The sequence below is a fragment of the Schistocerca gregaria genome, chromosome 3 (genome assembly GCF_023897955.1).
Source record: "Schistocerca gregaria isolate iqSchGreg1 chromosome 3, iqSchGreg1.2, whole genome shotgun sequence".
Classification (NCBI taxonomy): domain Eukaryota; kingdom Metazoa; phylum Arthropoda; class Insecta; order Orthoptera; family Acrididae; genus Schistocerca; species Schistocerca gregaria.
The window spans coordinates 692337396-692359157 of NC_064922.1; the positions used below are offsets into that span (position 1 = coordinate 692337396).

A 21762-nucleotide genomic window follows, 5' to 3' on the forward strand; every position below is an offset into this window, starting at 1 on the left:
CGTTGCTAGAATCTAAGTCCACACCGATCGCGATATAGTACAAATGACATGGACATGCTGTTAATTCTCGTCTAGTTATCTACACAAACTGGCAACACTGTAGGGTGTGGCACTTATTGAAGGAAGTCCTGCCTCGCTTTTGTTTGAATGCGCCTTATATTTTGTATTCTCGAGGAAGTATTTCATTTGTACGTGGCACAAGAGTGCATATAAACACAGTCCACTTCGAGGTGCAAAGTGTTTGATATTTTTCTGTTTCGTGACTTCTTTATCGTGAACGGTTAATAGCCAATAAGAATCCATCTAAAAAGGCGAATATCTGTAAGGAGTCTGGTCTTACATTTTGAACTGTTAGGAAATGGGCTGCTGAATTAAACATGCCATGTTCATAAAGAAACGTTTCGTAAAGGCAGTGTGAGTATTCTCAATGCGATGAATTTACTTTCGTCTCCTGAATCACATTGATTTTCCACGCAACGTGCTCTTGTAACCGCACCTTCTCAATACGTGCAGTTTCGATAGTTTCCACCTTCATGGGTATTTCAATACTTTGTCACTATACGTACTTCGAAAAAACTTCTTTGTAATTTTTTTATATCTCATTTAATTCTCAAATAAAGCGAATATTTGCAATCAGACAAACAGGTTTTATTTGTAATGTTTACTTAGTTAAGAAATAAAATGTATAATTTGAAAGCAGTAATTTGCCTTTAAAAGAGATTATTTACAAAATACACTGCGACAAATACAGGAAGTATGCACAAAGAAAATCATACGCTTGTTAGACTAGGGCCGACCGATGTGGCCGAGCAGTTCTAGGGGCTTCAGTCTGGAACCGCGCGACCGCTACGGTCGCTGGTTCGAATGCTGCCTCGGGAATGGATGTGTGTGAAGTCCTTAGGTTAGTTAGGTTTAAGTAATTCTAAGTTGTAGGGGACTGATGACCTCAAATGTTAAGTCCCATAGTGTTCAAAGCCATTTGAACCAATTTTTTTTGTTAGACTAGGGAGAGAGAGTAACAGAAATCCTGAAAAGACTGAATTGCTAGACAGATGAAGAAAGACATCTTGTACTTCACAGCTAATTTCTAGGAACCATTTAGTATCCTATTCCTTAGAATTTTATTGACGGACACCATAGAAATCGTAAAGAGAGAATCAGAATGACAACAGCTTGCATAGAATAGCCTAAAAGGTACCATTATTTCTACTCTTAATCCATAAATGGAACCAGAATGAAACTTAATATACGGCACAATAAAAATTACCATAAACCGTACACTTCGCAGCTGTGATTCGCAGAGCACCAATACAGATGTATACTGAAAAAAATGGCTCTGAGCACTATGGGACTTAACAGCTGAGGTCATCAGTCCCGTAGAACGTAGAACTACTTAAACTTAACTAACCCAAAAACATCACATACAATCAAGCCCGAGGCAGGATTCGCACCTGCGGCCGTAGTGGTCGCTCGGTTCCAGACTGAAGAGCCTACAACCGCTCGGCCAGATGTATACTGAGATGAGAAGTCATGCAGTAGCGATATGCACATATGCACATGGCGGTAGTATCGTGTACACAAAGTATAAAAGGGCAGTGCATTGAAGGAGCTGTCTTTTGTACTTAGGTGATTATGGCCGCACGACGGGAATTAACCGATTTCGAACACCGAACGGTAGTTGGAACTAAAGGCATGGGAGTTTCATTTCGTAAATCTTTAGGGAGTTCAACATTCCGCGACCCGCAGCATCAAGACTGTGTCGAGAGTAGCATATGAACGACGCAGTGGCAGACGGCCTTCACTTAACAGCCGAGAGCAGCTGCGTTTGCGTAGAGTTCTCCGTGCTAACAGACAAGCAGTACGACGTGAAGTAACTGCAGGAGTCAACGCGGTACGTACGACGAACTTATCCGTCAGGACAGTGTGCTGAAATTTGGATTAATGGGTTGTGGCAGCAGACGACCGGTGCGACTGTCTTTGCTAACAGTACGACATCGCCTTTCAGCGACTCTCCTGGGTCGTAACCATGTCGGTTCGACCCTATACTACTGGAACACGGTGGCGTGGCAAAATGAGTCTCAATTTCAGTTGGTAAGAGCTCATGGTAGGTTTTGCATGTGGCGCACAACCCACGAAGCCTTGAACCCAACTGTTCAACAAGACACTGTGCAAACTGCTGGTGGCTCCATAATGATATGGGCTGTGTTTAAACGGAACGGATAGAAAATGGAAAGATTAATCAGTAACTATTTATTTGGTTAGCTGTTATTACTCTGCTGTTCTTCTTTATAATTGTAGTATTACGAGAATTCAAGAAACAACGGTAAGAATGCTGAATGACCCTAGGATACACAGTGAAAATGCAGTAATCAGTTTGTAGCTAATTTGATTGAGCGGCTACAGTACAAATGAGAATTTAGGCACGGAAATATGTATTTTAAATGATCCGGGAGTGCTCTAAAAATACTTCAACGTACATTTTTTTCGTACAGCAAAAGGTACAATTGATTTTTGACTTCGAAAAATCAACAGCTGACGACATCAGCTGAGTCTCAAACCGTGAATTTGCCGTACCATAGACAGACGAGCTAACAGCTCATCCACCAGCACTGGCAATAATAACAACAATAATTATTTAATTAATGATGAAGGTTGCAGGAAATTAGGAATAGTCACAGGATCATTTTTATATGTAAAATTATATAACCACTTAGGAAAGACGTATAATATTTTACTTTATGAGCCCCTCACATACCTTTACGTGCAGCCTGCTATTTGGCGAGGGAGCTGAACTAGACCTCATTGATTAAAACTGTGTGCCGGACCGAGATTCCAACTCGGGACCTTTGCCTCACAGTACCAAGTTTACAATGTTCGCAGACAGGTTGCGTACACGAGTTATGTCCCTTAAACAGTTAACTGACAACGTTGACGAGAGCAAATGAAACCAGAAATTAATTGTAAATAAGAATAAATTCGGCAAATCACGAAAACGAAACAACCCCGTGCGAGGGGACAAACGGTACAAAAAGAAAGATAAATTTTGAATTTACACATCGTATATTTTCATCAAATTATGCAATAAATTTCAGAAAACCGTCGAAGTTTCAATATTAGTTTTCTTTATTACTTAATGTCTAGTTTCGAGCCTAAATTCATTGTCAAATCATCCAATAAGCTATGCAATAACACTAATTACGACAGTGACATGGCTGTTCATTCTAGATAAACACATCTTTTAAGGCAGTACAGGGCTGAACCTTGTTTACCTAGCTATTCTAGTGAACAATTTCAGTCCTGCACTGCCTTACAAGATGAGTTTAAAGAGAATGAACCGTCCTGTAACTGTCATAATGTGTGCTATTGCATAGCTTATTGGATGATCTGATAATGAGCTCTCCGTCGAAACTAGTGATCAGGAAAAATTTAATACTGCAACTTCGACGGTTTTCTACAATTTCTTGAATAATTTGTTAAGGCATACAGTTGCTGACGTCATGGTTTTCAGAATACTGGAAGTTAGAAAACAGTGTGTATTTATGTGTTCTGTTTTTCCAGAGTATGAAGTTCGGCCGCTCTTGGCTACTAGTTGCCTGGCCACAAAAGACGTCATGTGGTTAACCCACTAATAACGTACACTATTATACCTAAATTATGGAAGTTTCGTCACTGTCCGCCCAAAAGTTAGTGCTTCAAAATTTCTGCGCCCTAGACTGTTGTCTGGTTCAGCTACAGTAAGGGGTGTTAATTATAAATAGCAGGTTGGACATTGGCAGTAGATATTTGTACAGGATACTCACAAGCTACCAGCGAATCCTGCCGCCTTGTTCTCGATGATGGTGGGCTCCGGCGGCTTGCACATGATGATCAGTTCCTGGTCCGACATCATCACCACGCCGGGGAACTGCGGGAACCAGATGCGCACGTGCACGAAGCCCTGACAACACACCAGAACACGTTACTCGTCAGCACTGTACCGACAGCCTCCTCGAGAGACAAACTCTTTGGGCTAACAATGGCCCAAAGGAAACAGAGCACTTGTTAAAACCCCAAAGGGAGGTGAAATAGCCGACGCAGATTCCTGGCTTTTATTTTAGAACTCATTGACTTCGGACGTGGACTAGTCACTGGAATAACCCCAAGGCAAATATTAACCTTTGTAAAGCTGCCCAAGTCGACCTTGGTGATGTGAGTGTGAAGTGAAAAAGGGAAGCAACCGCTACAGATTAACCAGTTTAGTTTTACATACTTTCAGGTTAGAGACAGTTCTGCGACTTTCTGACTTACTGTAACATGATGGTAGTCTGAATATTTATCTGCAAGGTTTGTACCTGCTCGTCGTGAATGTTCGTTTTGCTGGACTTAAAGCTGCTGTTCGGCTTCCAGTCTATTGAATTATCGCTAACACAGTACTGAGGACATGAACACACGTTTTCTCCATGTTTTGAACGTTATTGCCAACTGTTGAATGTAATTGCCTACTGCACTATGTGTGTGTGTGTGTGTATCTGTCTTGTGTGTGTGTGTGTGTGTGTGTGTGTGTGTGTGTGTGTGTGTGTGTGTGCGTGCGTGCGTGCGTGTGTATGTGTGTGTTTATTTTAAGTTTCATTTTTTTCTCACAATAATTTTCCTTTTCTTCAATTGCGAGTTGTCACTACAATGCTTCGCGTCTTCCTAATATAGTCAACTTCGATTAGTCGAAATAGACTCTTTGAGCAATATCTTTCTGTCTCCACTGATGCATTTCGTATTTATGGAGGTCGGTTTTGGTCATAAGCCAATGAGTAACGTTCGGTGATTTGGAACTACAAGGTGTATTCACCATTCTGGTGCTGACTCTTCTCAAATTCTGTTCTTTTTGACGTGGGAGGCAGTTTGGCTTTGCCTGGTGACGGTGTGAGTTGATTCGGAGTTTCTACAATGATGAAAAAATGGATGAGATGTTTTCAGCTACTTGCTGTGGTGACTGTTAGGCGATGTTCAGGTTATTTCAGAAGAGCATTCTAAGTATCTACTCAGTTAACTTGCGGTCACTCCGCGTTCATTCTCGAAATATCCTTTCGCGTGGTGAAATGGAAGCTCGGAAGTTGCTCCTTTTCGTTAATTGAAAGGTGACTATAGGACCAAAATCATCTTTTTAATCCGTCGTGCTGTAGATTCAAAATGATCATCCTCTGCTACACTGTAAAAGACTTATTGTTTTATTAGTATTTGTATATTCATAATATACGATACCGTTAACTCTTTGCTAGAATACTACTTGTATTTGCCACTTTGAGGACCCATGTGGGCTTTGTAAATCAGTTGCATTCTTTTGAGAACAATATACCTACGTATTTATAATGTTTCGCTCTGAATTATTTCCTCCAAACCAAGTAATTTCATTTACTTTCCTTACGCAATGCAGCTAGATACTGTCACATTGCCATACTATGCAAACTTTTTGCAGCCAGGTTCACCACATAAATACTCAGATATGAAAAGAACAGTTAAATTAATTGATTGCACTCTAGAGCTGCAAACCATTAGCAGGATTTAGATTACTAAAGGAGAAAAGTAATTCGTCGGCTATTGTGAAAAATCGTGCTGATTTGTGAATACAGTGTATTGCGATCTGATATATTAGTGAGATATATCGTGTAACACACCGCAGCCAAGAGTTCTCTAATAGAAAATTAGGAGGTGATTATGTTTTGATGTTGTATTCTGATCTTATTGTGAAAGGCTGTACATCATACGAGATGACAGTTTCATCTGCAGTGGTTTACCATAATGAGCGGCTTTTGATGCCTGAACACGGGAGTGATAAGTTACTTTTTGGCTACCAGAAGATGCATTGAGAGTAGATGACAGAGAGAGGGAGTCGGCCGATAGTATGGGTATGTTGTGTAGTCGGTGAGTCAGGAGCTTTGATGGCGAACGTGCTGAATACAGAATGAATTTTATTCGAGATCCTCCCTGGTGTGACTGAGAACAGAGAATGCTTTTGAGGCGATTTCATAGAAACGGCATATTTGAGAAAGGTAGCATCAATAGAGTTCTTACTTGCTGCAAGGGATAATCGCGAAGTATTGAAGTGTAAACATTACATTTTGATCAACAATATCTACGTTTTGCTTCCCAGAGCAACTTATCGGTAAAGTGTCAGAATCTTAATTATTATTCATCACCCTCCACTTCCAGTCAAAACATGTTAGCAAAAAGCAAAGAGTAATTTGTAACTTAAAACTGTTTGTCTGAATACTTCTCATTGTGTATGCCAATGCTAAGAAAAGATTAATATTTCATGTTAATCTGCTTCACTTCTGCGTTATTAAAGAGATCTGAATAGCACCTCACTTGAAAATAAACCTTTTCATTTATCTGCAAACGTTTCACTTAACTTCATCTTTACAATGCGAATACTAATCGTAACATTACTGCCCAGTCATGCCTTGCACTATTGCGCTGCATTTTTGGAAAGATAACAAAACTCTCATTTGGCAAACCAAGCTGAAGTAAATGATAAGTCAATTATCCGCGTTGTACTGTACTTCAGAATGATGCAGTTTAGCACTATATATTCTTACTAATGAACGAGACAGAGCAGAGCTGACTAAGTGGCGGATCCAGGATTTTGTTTTGGGAGGAGCTTGACCCACTGAGAGTAGGCATTCTCAAGGTAAACATTAATATACTAAAAAGCACACATAATTTTATTTTGCTCATTAACGCATAGCGAGTCACCTCGGATAACGCTTAACAAATTCTTCAATGCGTTCGACAGGTTGTAGGCTGCCAGATATAACTCGTTGAATATACATGACTGCCAAACCATTCAACCTGTCTCCGTTATTGTCGTGCGAGGGTACGACTGTATCAGTTTAAGAGAAGATAAGCTATGCTCCACACTACAAGTAGATACTGGTAATGTAGTGAGAATTTGTAAAAGAATTTTTACATTAGGGAAAAACTCATTTGTCTCTTGATGTGCCTCCCCTGCTGTGTGTGTGTGTGGGGGGGGGGGGGGGGGAGGGGGGAGGGAGGGAGGGAGGGAGTGAGGGAGCGTTCCCTGTCTTTCCAGAGCTCCTTCCAAAGAGTTATTTCTCCCATTAACGAAAGAGAATGAGGCAAGTCGCTGCTCTAAATACGTGCAGCTGCCACTAAAGAGTTCAGATTTTCTGTTTTTACGATGGTACTTGGTATAAGGGTGAAGAGTTCGAGAATTGAAGAGTGCTCTGCTCTCGAGAAGCTACTCCTCAACTATCCCAATACAAAATCGATGAAAGGAAGGAATACTTTCAATCTGAAACAAAACATGACATGACATTATTCTCGAACTCGAAAGAACAGAAAAGAAAGAAATGCTATGTCAAGCAAAAAGCGTGTGTATGTGTTAAAGGTTTATTTTACCTGTAGTATTCCTTGGCATCAGGTGCTTCTACATTTGAGCGATGAGCAGAACGTTTAGCGATTCTGGGTGCCTATACTGGGATGTTCAAAGGTTCTACAATATGACACGCCTCTTGGAAAATTTCTTCATATTTCGTTTCTCTGTGTGGTTCCAGAGTTCTTATTACACTGCCAACCATCTCATAACAAAGGTTGAGATCTAATGCAACAGCCTAATGTTGCTGTGAAAGCGAAACAGTAATTTCAAATACAGTGGCGGTTACCGTCAAAGTTAAGACGCTTTCCGAATGGAAGGTAACCTGACAAAGTCATATCGTTGAATAGAAGCCAGCGGACTGGCACCTTCCCATGACGGAGAAAATCTGTCCATTTCTTCAAGGAACTGTATGATAGAGTCAAAGCGCTCTTTGAATTGGAGTGCATCATGCCTTTCAATCCAGCGTGTATCACTAAGACTTTGCAACTTAACTCTTTTCGCCTCTGGATATTTATCAAGGACAGCTCGCTTGATAAGTTGCAACCTTTTTGCTGACTCGCGCACAAAATTGTAACACGACTTACAACTCCCATCATATTGCGAATACTAGGCAAGCTGCAGGGCGCAGCTTGTGGTCTCGCGGTAGCGTTCTCGCTTCCCGACTCACGGGATCCCGGGTTCCATTCCCGGCGGGGTCACGGATTTTTCCTGCCTCGAGATGACTGGGTGTTGTTGTGTCGTCTTCTTCATCATCATCATTCATCCACATTACGGTCGGAAGAAGGCAATGGCAAACCACCTCCACCAGGACCTTGCCTAGTAAGGCGGTGCGGGTCTCCCGCATCGTTGCCCTACGCTCTGTCACAGAGTATGGGACTTCATTTTCATTTTTTCCAGGCAAGCTACAGACTCTCTCGATAGCTAGGCTTAGTTTATATGCTGCGCAATGCATAGAAGTCGCTAGCGGTTGAAGCTGCTTTATTCCGGATTGGACGCCACTGAACTTTCCAAACATATTGGCACCTCCATCATAACTTAACTTGTGGGCCGACTTGGTTTAATTCTTGAACGATCTGATCGCTTAATGCAGCACCAGTCATGTCAGTTGCAGACAGAAAGCATATGAAGTCTTCGTGCACTGAGCTTTTTTTGTGAATTCAGATAAGTGATATATACACACTGAGTTGTTCTGTACCACTGGCATCCGTGTTGCCAAGGACACCATAATATTTTGCTTCTTTGTCGTGTACCTTTTTCATAAGGACAGAATGGCAACAATCAATCGGCTGATTCTGAGTTGTTTTGCTCAAATATGTAGCATTTTTTGGTTCTGTCTCTAAATTTGTTTGGAGAGACGAATCACCTGAGTCAATGCGAAATTTTAGAAGTGCTCGAAATTTTCCTTGTCTGATTTCATCACCGTCATCTCGGTGGTATGTTTTCTCGACAACGTAATATGATCGTCCTTTCTATAGAAATAAGCCGCTCTCTCTTTGATTCAATCATTTTCCGTTTCTCAATTTCGATTAAATTATTTACAGCTTTTCGTATGAACTTTTGAAATGTGTGCTCTTTAAAACAGCCATTTTGTGATAATCTGTAGCAGAACAGTTTCTGAAGATTTCTAGTTCTTTTTGTATCTACAAACTGGACGAGTCACTAAAGACCTCAGAACCACATAATGCTTGCCCCCACTACCTGGACCAGAGAATAGTGCACAAGGAAATCAATATGCACCGTTCTGCTGTTGACTATAGACTAGCCAAGAGTATTCCTTTAGCCAACCAGAACGGAACTTTCTTTTTTGTCCACCCTCTGTCCGTTACGGATATTCGTAATTACGAGGTTGTTCTGAAGACTCCGTCAGATGTTCATACTTTTCCTCATCGCTGAGTACTTTTCGTGCCACATACGAAATGTCAAAAAGATTTTCAGCGCAAGTGGTCGGTGTACTGGCCACTCCCACTGACACTGATTCCGGTTCTGTAACAACCGCAAACAAAAACGCGAATCAGAGAATCATGCATAAGCAAATCAACAACTTACCAACAACTAAAAAACTCTTCAGAACCATATTACAGGGTTATTTAAAAATCCCAATAATCATTTAAGGTTTTAAAATAAAACTCATTAATATAAAGCTTTTCTTTTGTTATGGGACGAACTTGAAATCAGATAGCCTCGACCAAAATGTATGAAACAGCTGATTTTTCACTATTCTGAAGTTGGTCCCACAGTAAAAGTTATTCTTGTTGATTAGTACTTTAACCCATTAAAAGATTATTTACCGTTTTTTGGTAAATAATGCAGTATAAAGGTATGAGATTCACGGCAACACCGGCATCCGCGCGAAGAAAGCTAGCTCAAAAAGAATTCAAAACCGAACAAACCCGATGACTGGTATTACATCATTTACACTAAATATTACTTCACGCTGTCCCTTCTAGGGTAGGGAGAGAGGATCGAGTGCTCAGAGCATTTTTGTTGCCAACTGTGAAATGAGATTTCCCGCTGAAAGAACTTATTCAATCCACTATAAACAAATACATTCATTATCGCGCCTTTAACAAAACCATTATATTGTTATTTTTTAAGCACTGAGTGTGTTGAGTAACCAAAAGAATGAGACAATTCAATTTATCTCTTTGTTTAAAGCTAGAACAGCTAGAAATGTGGCAAGAGAACTTACCTAAGAGAATATAAAGAGCTAGGGGCTATCAACGTCTTCCTCGACGGAAGGTTCAATACCAGAGGCAGATGTACTGGCGGATAAAGTACGTTCAGATGCTTTACATTTCGTTAACAGTTCCTATTAGGAAGTATGGAATTGAATGAGATCGCAAACTGCAGCTAACTGATGGTCTATTACCACTATCGGTTTCGCTGCGTTAAAGCAACATCTTCAGGTGTAAGTGGTGTGACATAAATTAGCAGATGGAGACACCCCAACGTTCGTAGTCAGAGAATCCAAGCCGTGCCGGATTAGCCGAGCGGTCTTAGGCGCTGCAGTCATAGACTGTGCGGCTGGTCCCGGCGGAGGTTCGAGTCCTCCCTTGGGCATGGGTGTGTGTGTTCGTCCTTAGGATAATTTAGGTTAAGTAGTGTGTAAGCTTAGGGACTGATGACCTTAGCAGTTAAGTCCCATAAGATTAAAAAAAAGAATCCAAGCCCATGAAGAGGGGAAGTGCTCAACGAATAAAAATCGTCGGAACATTGGGGCGAATAGTGCAAGGGATGCAGCAACAGCAACTGTAGTCAGTAGTCGTAAGGGTAAAGCACTATTGGATTCTCGGACTACGGATGTTGGGAGCATCTCCATATGCTAATTTATGTGACACTACTTACACCCCAATATGATGCTTTAACGCAGGGAAACCGGTCGAGTCAATAAACCATCAGTTAACAGCTGTCTGCGGTTTCGTTTAGTTTGAAGTCACCAGGAATTTCCACGGCTGTGGCTGCCCATGTTACAAAGTTGTAAGTTTCTACCTGCGTCAGCACTTCTGTTGGCAGTTCAGTATTGTGGCAACATTGTTTCTTCCTTCCGGTTCCTGCTCGAATCGACAAATGCGAATTCATCCTTTCGGATTTCATTTTACTTCTCGCTTTAGTTTTAATAATGTTCGTCTGGCTAAAAAGTCTTTCCACTACCGCATTCGGTCATTGTAACATTAGTCGTGACAGCGCAAAAGTTGTCAATTCGAGAAATGGGCTGACGTCATTTGCATCTCTGTGTTGAAGCACTTCACACCAGAAATCAACAGCGTCTGTTTCGGACCATTTGACAAGAACTGAATTTTATCACTGAAAATCAGTTTTTGTTGTTGTGCCAGGAGCAATATTACGCGATTCAAGGAGAGGAACCAATGACTCTTTAACGACACCAAGAGCTTTGGACACTGAAAGAAGTTAAATTCTCCTCAATATTTCATTGTTGGATGGAAGTCGTTGCAACAACTGAATTATTAATTGGTAAACAAACTGATACATCTCAAACGTAGGACATGTTCTTGTTCTGGGTATGATCTCAAATCTTATTTTCGAACTAATATCCTAGTTAAGTTTTGGGATTAAGTGGTTTTCAAAGTCTAATTTTAATTTTCTTTGCATAGGATATGTAAGGACAAAAACTTTTTTATTAATAATTCTGCTAGCACAACGTGGTTATTAAACAGCTTACACTGATCCTCTGTGTTGGGTTCAAAATGTTGTTAACTAGATACAAATTTGAAATAATCGTCTTGTAAAACATTTAAATACGCCTAACTGGATTCATCAGAAAACAATGAATAAAGCGTTTCTGCAGCGTGACAGTTGTCTTTGATTCACGTTATTTCAATGTGCGTTCTAAGCTCTAACTGCTGGTCTGCAGTTCTTTCTACCGCAGGCTCTATGGACAACCATCGTATATCACATGCGCTTGGAATTTTAAGGGGTTTTGCTCCTTTGACAGTCTGATAAATATCGCTAATCAACTGTTGGCGAGTTGAAAAATGCAAAAACCAATTATATGCTTCCCTGACTAAGAAGTCCAGATTTCCTGGAGCTTACCAGTTGCGTCTCCGATGGACAGCAATCGGTGCATGAACCACGCGCCGGCTGCGGAGGCCCATACGTAGTAACGTTCACTAAACGGTGGTTGAGCAGGCACTGTTGGTAGCCCGCTGGTTCACCTGAGCGGTCAGTTGCTTAACAGTTGGATATCTATTCGCCCATACATATCTCTGCAACTGTCGTTCAACCTTGTCATCTATGGCCTGTAGCGCACCACAGTTGCCTCGGTGCCAGTTCTGGATAGCGCCATTTTGCCATGCACAATATACTTTAAACAGGTGGCAAGCGAGCAGTTTACATACTGAGCTGTTTCAGAAATGCTTCCACTCTTAGATCGAAAGCCAAAGATCATGTCCTTTTGGACGTCAGTTAAATCGCTCCGTTTACATAATAAGACAATGGCTGCACTGTTTTCTGACTCCCCCGACGCACATGATATCTCCTCCGCTAGTGCTGCTGCTTACCATCTGAGAGTGGTTTTGCACTTTGACCTCGAACATAGTCGGTGGTCACATTAATGTAATTGGACTACGTATAATCGTGAGTACTGTGGTCTAGTTGTACGTTGCTCTCTTGACTGTAGTTCTTGGTCACATGTAGGTTTTTAAATAGGCGGGCATCACAAGTTTCGTAGTATTTTGATGTTCATGTCTCGGAGAGTAAGTGTGTTTAGTTTTAGTTTCTTATCTTGTGAGCCACATGAGTTTGTCTTGGTTGGGACATAGAATTATTTCGATGTGAACCTATTCGGGACTTCGGAAGTGTAACAGTTCAGGATTTGGAAATATTTTGAAAGCGAGTGCCTGTACAGTTATCAGTTACTCAGCTTCTGCCAAAATACACTTGTTGTTGTGAATACGTTCGAATGAACGTACTGAACTTTAGGGATTATTTCAGTTTGAGTGATTTGGTACGCTCCACATTACCTTTGGTTTACATTCTTTGCTCTCCGCGAACGTTTTGATTTATCTGCTAAATCAGTCAATTGGTTCCTTATTCCTTTACTGCGTTCTAGACCTACCCCATGTGCCAAATCATGGAGAAAGTGTTTCAAACATTCGTTACGAGACGGCATGTATTGTTTGTGACAAGTTATGATTCCGTCTGGGGTTCCAAGTTCAAAAAATGGTTCAAATGGCTCTGAGCACTATGGGACTTAACATCCATGGTCATCAGTCCCCTAGAACTTAGAACTACTTAAACCTAACTAACCTAAGGACATCACACAACACGTAGTCATCACGAGGCAGAGAAAGGTTCCAAGTCCCATGCGGCTGGATCTTCTCCAGTTACTTATTGCACGCCTTTTATGGCAAGCGGAGCTGCACGTAAGTTTTTGTTTTTAGCAATAAATATTTTCCAGTTACAGAAAAATGAAGGTATTTGTTCCGACAAATTTACTCAAGACTGTCGAATCAGTTAAAGCTACGAACACGATTTCATGCAATTCCGGTGCTTACAACAGTCTTATTTGATTTTAAAGATGTGGCTGTAACATTGTTGGCAATGCAGACATGTAATATCTATAAATGAAATACGATGAAACTGAGTCGTACTCATGCACCTCAAGTAGCTATTAAAATTCTTACACTGAAACAAAATAGTATAAATATTTCAGTGTACTCAAAACATAAAACACCATTACTGAACAACGGCAAGCTGTTGTATCTAAGACCAGCCATGTTTATCAGATGCAAAACAGATGAACCTGTTGCTGATGTTCCCATTCCTTCCGCAACAGCGCAGGACGTCCACGATATACTTTGCAACATCGGATACCAAGAACAGAGTAATGTACGAAAAGGAATTGATAGTGGAAGATTTTTTCTTGAATTTAATTTTGTTACTCTCTCGTAACCGTGTAAAAGATATGATAAATAGTTTATGCTGAGTACAGTTCTACCAGTTAAAATATTACTGTTCAATATCTATATTTCTATAGCAACATTTAAATCGTACTGCCTCAATATTAATGGTACTTGAAACAAAAATTTTCTCATTGGCACTTAAAACCAATAAGTTCCCAGGTATGGCACCTAGAACGTTCTTAATAAATTATTTATTTTCATATTCGTCTCACAATTTTTAGCAGTGATGAGGTGAGCAGCGTAATTACGTGGTAGTAGTAGTGAGACTCTATCAGTGGAGGTGCAGTCCGCATTGTTGTCTGATCTCCCCCATCCCTATCTCTCCCTTTTACATCAAGTGTTGTTGCTAGATTTCACTCTTCTCCCCTCCAACATTGGCCCTATGTATAAATGACGGGGAATTCAAAATAGGTGCCGCGCAGGGTAGCCGTGCAATCTAGGGCGCCTTGTCACGGTTTCCACGGCTGCCCCCAATTGGAGATTCGAATCCTCCCTTGGGACTGTGTGTGTGTGTTGTCGTTAGCGTAAATAAGTTTAGGTTTCATTAACTAGTGTGTAAGCCTAGGGACCAATGACCTCAGGAGTTTGGTCCCATAGAACCTTACTACAAATTTCCAGGTTCCAAAATAGGCCAACTGACTTTTAAAATTATCCAGAAATCAAAATGTCTTGGCAGTTTCACCCACTCCCACAATATCACCACTCAGAGTTCAGTATAATATGGCCGGGAATTCAGAAAATACAATATGAGACATTGTCCTGTTGATGGGAAATTTAAAAATCCAATGTGGCAATTTAAGGTGGTGCACCTGTGGATACGGTTGAAGCCTACATGGCTGTCAGATCTCCCCAGACCTCCAACATCAGAATCCAGTATGGTGGATCTGGGTACACAGGGCAGCCTTCTTGGTTGCCCTGTCACTTCTGTGAAGTTTAAAATGGTGAGAAATTAAACAAAAAGTCAGTTACCGTAAGTCAAAAACGATGGTAACCCCTTTCGTTGTCATAAAATAGATCACTTATTGTGATCTGCAGATGACGAAAAAAATTGAAGAAATGTATGACGAAATAAAAGAAATTATTCAGATAGTAAAGGGAGACGAAAATTTAATAGTCATGGGTGACTGGAATTCGAGAGTAAGAAAAGGGAAAGAAGGAAACGTAGTAGGTGAATATGGATTGGGGCTAGGAAATGAAAGAGGAAGCCGCCTGGTAGAATTTTGCACAGAATACAACTTAATCACAGCTAACACTTGGTTCAAGAATCATAAAAGAACGTTGTATACATGGAAGAAGCCTGGAGATACTGACAGATTTCAGATAGATTATATAACGGTAAGACAGAGATTTAGAAACCAGGTTTTAAATTGTAAGACATTTCCAGGGGCAGATGTGAACTCTGACCAAAATCTGTTGGCTATGAACTGTAGATTAAAACTGAAGAAACTGCAAAAAGGTGGGAATTTAATGAGATGCGACCTGGATAAACTGACTAAACCAGAGGTTGTACAGAGTTTCAGGGGGAGCGTAGGGGAACAAATGGTAGGAATGGGGGAAAGAAATACAATAGAAGAAGAATGGGTAGCTTTGAAGGATGAAGTAGTGAAGGCAGCAGAGGATCAAGTAGGTAAAAAGACGAGTGATAGTAGAAATCCTTGGGTAACAGAAGAAATACTGAATTTAATTGATGAAAGGAGAAAATATAAAAATGCAGTAAATGAAGCAGGCAAAAAGGAATACAAACGTCTCAAAAATGAGATCGACAGGAAGTGCAAATGGCTAAGCAGGGATGGCTTCAGGATAAATGTAAGGATGAAGACGCTTATCTCACTAGGGGTAAGATAGATACTGCCTACAGGAAAATTAAAGAGACCTTTGAAGAAAAGAGAACCACTTGTATGAATATTAAGATCACAGATGGAAACCCAGTTCTAAGCAAAGAAGGGAAAGCAGAAAGGTGGAAGAAGTATATAGAGGGTCTATACAAGGGTGATGTACTTGAGGACAATATTATGGAAATAGAAGAGGTTGAAAATGGTTCAAATGGCTCTGAGCACTATGGGACTCAACTGCTGTGGTTATCAGTCCCCTAGAACATAGAACTACTAAAACCTAACTAACCTAAGGACATCACACACATCCATGCCCGAGGCAGGATTCGAACCTGCGACCGTAGCAGTCGCACGGTTCCGGACTGCGCGCCTAGAACCGCGAGACCACCGCGGCCGGCAAATAGAAGAGGATGTAGATGAAGATGAAATGGGAGATATGATACTGCGTGAAGAGTTTGACAGAGCACTGAAAGACCTAAGTCGAAACAAGGCACCGTGAGTAGACAACATTCCATTAGAACTACTGACGGCCTTCGAAGAGCCAGTGCTGACAAAACTCTACCATCTGGTGAGCAAGATGTATGAGACAGGCGAAACACCCTCACACTTCAAGAAGAATATAATAATTCCAATCCCAATGAAAACAGGTGTTGACAGATGTGAAAATTACCGAACTATCAGTTTAATAAGTCACGGCTGCAAAATACTAACGCGAATTCTTTACAGACGAATGGAAAAGCTAGTAGAAGTCGACCTAGGGGAAGATCAGTTTGGATTCGGTAGAAATATTGGAAGACGTGAGGCAATACTGACCTTACGACTTATCTTAGAAGCTAGATTAAGGAAAGGCAAACCTACATTTCTAGCATTTGTATACTTAGAGAAAGCTTTTGACAATGTTGACTCGAATACTCTCTTTCAAATTCTGAAGGTGGCAGGGGTAAAATATAGGGAGGGAAAGGCTATTTACAATTTGTATAGAAACCAAATGGCAGTTATAAGAGTTGAGGGGCGTGAAAGGGAAGCAGTGGTAGAGAAGGGAGTGAGACAGGGTTGTAGCCTCTCCCCGATGTTATTCCATCTGTATATTGAGCAATCAGTGAAGGAAACAAAAGAAAAATTCGAGGTAGGTATTAAAATCCATGGAGAAGAAATAAAAACTTTGAGGTTCGCCGATGACATTGTAATTCTGTCACAGACAGCAAAGGACTTGGAAGGGCAGTTGAACGGAATGGATAGTGCCTTGAAAGGAGGATATAAGATGAACATCAACAAAAGCAAAACGAGGGTAGTGGAATGTAGTCGAATTAAGTCGGGTGATGCTGAGGGGATTAGATTAGGACATGAGACAATTAAAGTAGTAAAGAAGTTTTGCTATTTGGGGAGCAAAATAACTGATGATGGTCGAAGTAGAGAGGATATAAAATGTAGACTGGCAATGGGAAGGAAAGCGTTTCTGAAGAAGAGAAATTTGTTAACATCGAGTATAGATTTACGTCTCAGGAAGTCGTTTCTGAAAGTATTTGTATGGAGTGTAGCCATGTATGGAAGTGAAACATGGACGATAAATAGTTTAGACAAGAAGAGAATAGAAGCTTTCGAAATGTGGTGCTACAGAAGAATGCTGAAGATTAGATGGGTAGATTACATAACTAATGAGGAGGTATTGAATAGAATTGGGGAGAAGAGGAGTTTGTGGCACAACTTGACCAGAAGAAGGGATCGGTTGGTAGGACATGTTCTGAGGCATCAAGGGATCACCAATTTGGAGGGCAGCGTGGAGGGTAAAAATCGTAGTGGGGGACCAATAGATGCATACACCAAGCAGATTCAGAAGGATGTAGGTTGCAGTAAGTACTGGGAGATGAAGAGGCTTGCACAGGATAGAGTAGCGTGGAGAGCTGCATCAAACCAGTTTCAGGACTGAAGACCACAACAACAACAACAACATTGTGAAAGCTGTATAGCTTACTGGTGCAAAAAGTATGGTTGTCAAACACTTGTGACTAACTTGTGTAGGAGGATAGGCTAGTACGGATACAACTGCATATTTATTTAAACATAATCTGCGCCATGATGCAGAGAGGTGCGTGTTGACAATGCTTTGCCCATGCCACCATCCTGTGCCAGATGAGAGACACACAACGTCACACTGTACCAGCCTAACGGAGGCACCATGCCACTAGCCATGTGTCCAACTGGCCATGTGCTCACGCAGATTAAAATATGCCACGATGTCCTACCTTTGAAATCCTGTACTCACTCATAACTGAGTAAGGATAATGGGGTATGGTCCACTCGCTGCAACCCTCTTCCCCCTCCCCTCCCCACTCTACTCCCACAGGCCCATGTGTGCATTTAGTGGGTCATTGCACAAATTTCACCAACACATGTTTTCGCACTTAAACCTGCTCTCATTTTAGACCTGAACACCATTCTCTTGGGCTGCACTGGCGGCCCCATAGTCACTGCACTGGAGAATGTCACTGCTAGATGTTACCGATATCTGTTAGCTTCATGTGCTTGTTTGTGTATAGAGTGAACTAGATTTCAAGCAGTCATTGTTTATATATTCCACCCCAGATAGGTAACAATATACGAGTATAAGATGTCTTCCAAAATCCCACAATCAGTCAACGTTAACGATGCAGACCTACTGTTGTGTGCACCAACTTGAAAGTTTTTGGAAATGAATATGACTGCTTCATAGCGAGTTAGTCCCCCTTGTAGTGTTATGATGTAGTGTATATGAACTGGAGAAGTCCTTGATAGTTTGAAAGAGACTGAAAAGTGTAATTTTTGAACTGGTAGACAATTCTTTGTCTTTCTTGGGTGAAGTATTGAGGGAAGACAAGTTTCTCTCTCACCTATTTTTCGCATATGAAAAATTGTTAAAGATTTTATTACAACCTGACACACCCTAAGCGAGACGGTAGAAAGTTAATGACCTGAGCAGATGTTGATGGTGGCCAGTGGGGTGCTTAAAGCATGAGGAATTTTTTTGGTTCTTAGCTCACACAAACGGCATGTTGGGAGTTGAATGCAGTTGCCGGCGAGCCTATCACTCAGCAAATCTTGCCAGACAGGTCCACAGCTGAACAGGGCAGACAGGGCAGCCCCTCACCGAGACAGGTCTCCAGCAGAACAATGCCGCAATAGCTGCGATGGCGCCAGCAGTAGCCTGGGCTGAGGGCAACGGTCTGAAGAAATGTGTCTACACAGTGGAGTCATAAACTGAGCATTGTGTGCAGAGCCAAGTGTAATAAAAATTCACGAGTTTTTGTATTCGCCGATACTGCAAATAGGCCAGTGAACCACTTCCCGGTTATATAAGAAACCTCTTACACATGAGAAATGTTTGGAGAATCTTTATTACACCTCATAGCTAGGACTAACAAGCTCCAAGGCACAGGCGATTATGATAAAGATCTTTAAGATTGTATCTGTTTGCTTGTTACCGTGGGAAGCGACACGACTTCGGACAAAATCATCTTCCCCCTCTGCGAAAACTTATAAAAGTCAGTAACTGGCGGTTTCTTTTTTCAGAGATGCAGGTTTCGTGACTCTTGCCCTGGTTCGACATGAGTTTGTGCTCTCGTGTGGGAGGGAGATTTAGCGACTCAAGAGCGCCTTGATTGGTTCAAGACGGCATGAAGGCAGGGTCGGTCCTTCATGCACTTTGTGGGAAAACGGAATTTTCTTTCTGGAGAGGTGCGAAGCACTTGGGTGTGAGACCTTGGTCTGCAAAGCACTTCTGGTATAAGCTCTGGCATGTGTGATTGGTACTTGGGATCTGACCTGAGACTGACTTCACATGCAAGTAGTGTAGACTGGGGAGCCTGTGGTGAAGTTCTTACTGTACCGAGAGTGTGACGTCAAACGTCTTGGACAACTCGTTTGCCGAGGGCACACTTACTCGTTTTTGTTTTACCAGTCTTGACCTTTGGTATCCTTGTGCATTCTGTCCTATAAGTGAGCCAACGTGGTCCTTGGTACGACCAGCGAACGGGTGTGGCACACACTAAAATCTACCGTGATTTCAGGGCTCTAGTAGAGAGTAAATTGCGATCCGGCTACCTAATCGCTAGCTCATGACATTTTTGGATTTCTTTCGTGGCGGCGATCGATTCACAGGTGCCGCCTAAAAGTCTCACCTCCGCCACACAACTCGCCAGCTGCAAGTTACATGGCCACATTAAGCAAACAGGGTAACGTACTGTCGCTCCGGCATTGTCAGGACTTACAGATCACAACAACCACTTGCTCTCAGCTGCAGCTATCCAGAGAAACTACAGTAGGTTTGATCAATCAAAGTCTGCTCAGCGTCACATAAGTTCAGATTGGGTTATCCACATTTTTTAGGGCCAGAGTACTTGACTCACTTCTGCCACCCAGGATCCTTGTCCATTGCAGTCTTAAACTATATGTTAGTTGTTTATGGTATTCAGTCAATAACTTGTTTAGCATAATTTAAGTCTGCTTTTCTTTTAGAAAAAATAAATGTTGTTGGAACACTAAAATTATGCCAACACAATCCCCACTAAGGTTACCTTTCAGTATATTTAGGTGAAGCCGTTTCTTGCTGAATCTGACAAATGCACACAATATGAGAATGCAGAACTCAGAGCGCAAACATGGTGATAATGACTTAACGCCATCCAACAGCCCTTAGGTCCATAAGTTAAAGTAAAATTAATAGAGCAGCACTGCGTTTGTGCACTGGAGGGGTGCTAATGAGGACCAGACGTTTTCGTCGAATCATAGACGAAGCTCTCTAACAGAACACACGTAATGTATGGAAGCACGTGAACGTTCTCCCATCATAACCTTTGCGAGTGGAATAGGAAAGAGAACAAAAAGCAGTGATACAAGACACCCTCTACTACAAGCCATATGATGGTTTGTACAGGGTGTATGCAGATGTAATTTTAGAATAGAAACTTACAGTAACATACCTACGATCACAGCTCAGAGCGCTTTAAGAAGGCAACTAAGTCAGATGTCGAAACACTGCAAGGAAAATGGAATCGTTTCTACAGAAATCTGAAAACATACTGAGAAAACACTAGAAATCAAACAGTGAACGTCGTCATCACAAACACAGGAGCAAAACAGAGAAAGTGTTGTAAACCACATATAGGGGAAGTTTCAAAGAACTGCATACTTAGGGGAATAGCCAGAAACACATATAGTGATACATCGTCTCTAAAGTACACTCAGGCCGGCCTTTGTGGCCGAGCGGTTCTAGGCGCTTCAGTCCGGAACCGCGCGACTGCTACGGTCGCAGATTCGAATTGTGCCTCGGGCATGGATATGTGTGATGTCCTTAGGTTAGTTAGATTAAAGTGGTTCTAAGTTCTAGGGCACTGATGACCTCGGATGTTAAGTCCCATAGTGCTCAGAGCCATTTGAAGTACACTCAGGTCTTTAGCTAATGATATAGCTTTCAAAATTCTGGAAGTCATGAGAATGATACTGCACTCAGTGACCACGTATTTCAAACGTGATTTTGGTTTTAACCATGGCCTATGGTGAGATGCGAGATTTTCATAGTTTGTTATCAGTTATACTTATCAATATTCAGCTCACTGACTAATGCTATGAAAGTGAACTACTTGACAGAAATAGACAAAAGCAAGGCATCAGTGTTTGAGGTCTGAACTTAACAGTGTGCTGCTGATATTGTATTAATGTCACGAATAAGAACAGAAAGAGAGAACCCCAATCTCTCTCCAAAAATACACTCTAAGAAAACAAAAAGATGCAACACAAAACAGTTGCCCGAATGGGTCGGCAATCGTCAGAAGTTATGTACACGTACAAACAAACAAATCCTTATAATTTCAGGAAAAACTGGATAATGCGTTCAAGAGAACAGTTTAATGAATTGAGCAAGTCAATAACACATTGGTCCACCTCTGTTCCTTATGAAAGCAGTTATTAGGCATGCCATTGACAGCGTTTTTGGATTTCCTCCTGAGGGATATTCTGCCAAATTTTGTCTAACTGAAGCGCTAGATCGTCAAAATCCAGAGCTGGTTGAAGGCCCCTGCTCATAACGCTCCAAACTTTCTCAATTGGGGTGAGATTTTCGACGTTACTGGCCAAGGTAATGTTTAGCAAGTACAGAGATAATCAG

General features: G+C 41.4%; 1 protein-coding gene across 1 annotated transcript in view; it reads right to left on the minus strand.

The window, feature by feature from the left end:
* LOC126354224 (uncharacterized) overlaps positions 1-21762 on the minus strand; it is a 280875-nt gene that overhangs the window by 160551 nt on the left and 98562 nt on the right. Inside the window, exon 4 of the mRNA XM_050003708.1 lies at positions 3801-3937. Within this exon, the coding sequence (XP_049859665.1) occupies positions 3801-3937 (137 nt within the window). The remainder of the gene's footprint in view (positions 1-3800; positions 3938-21762) is intronic.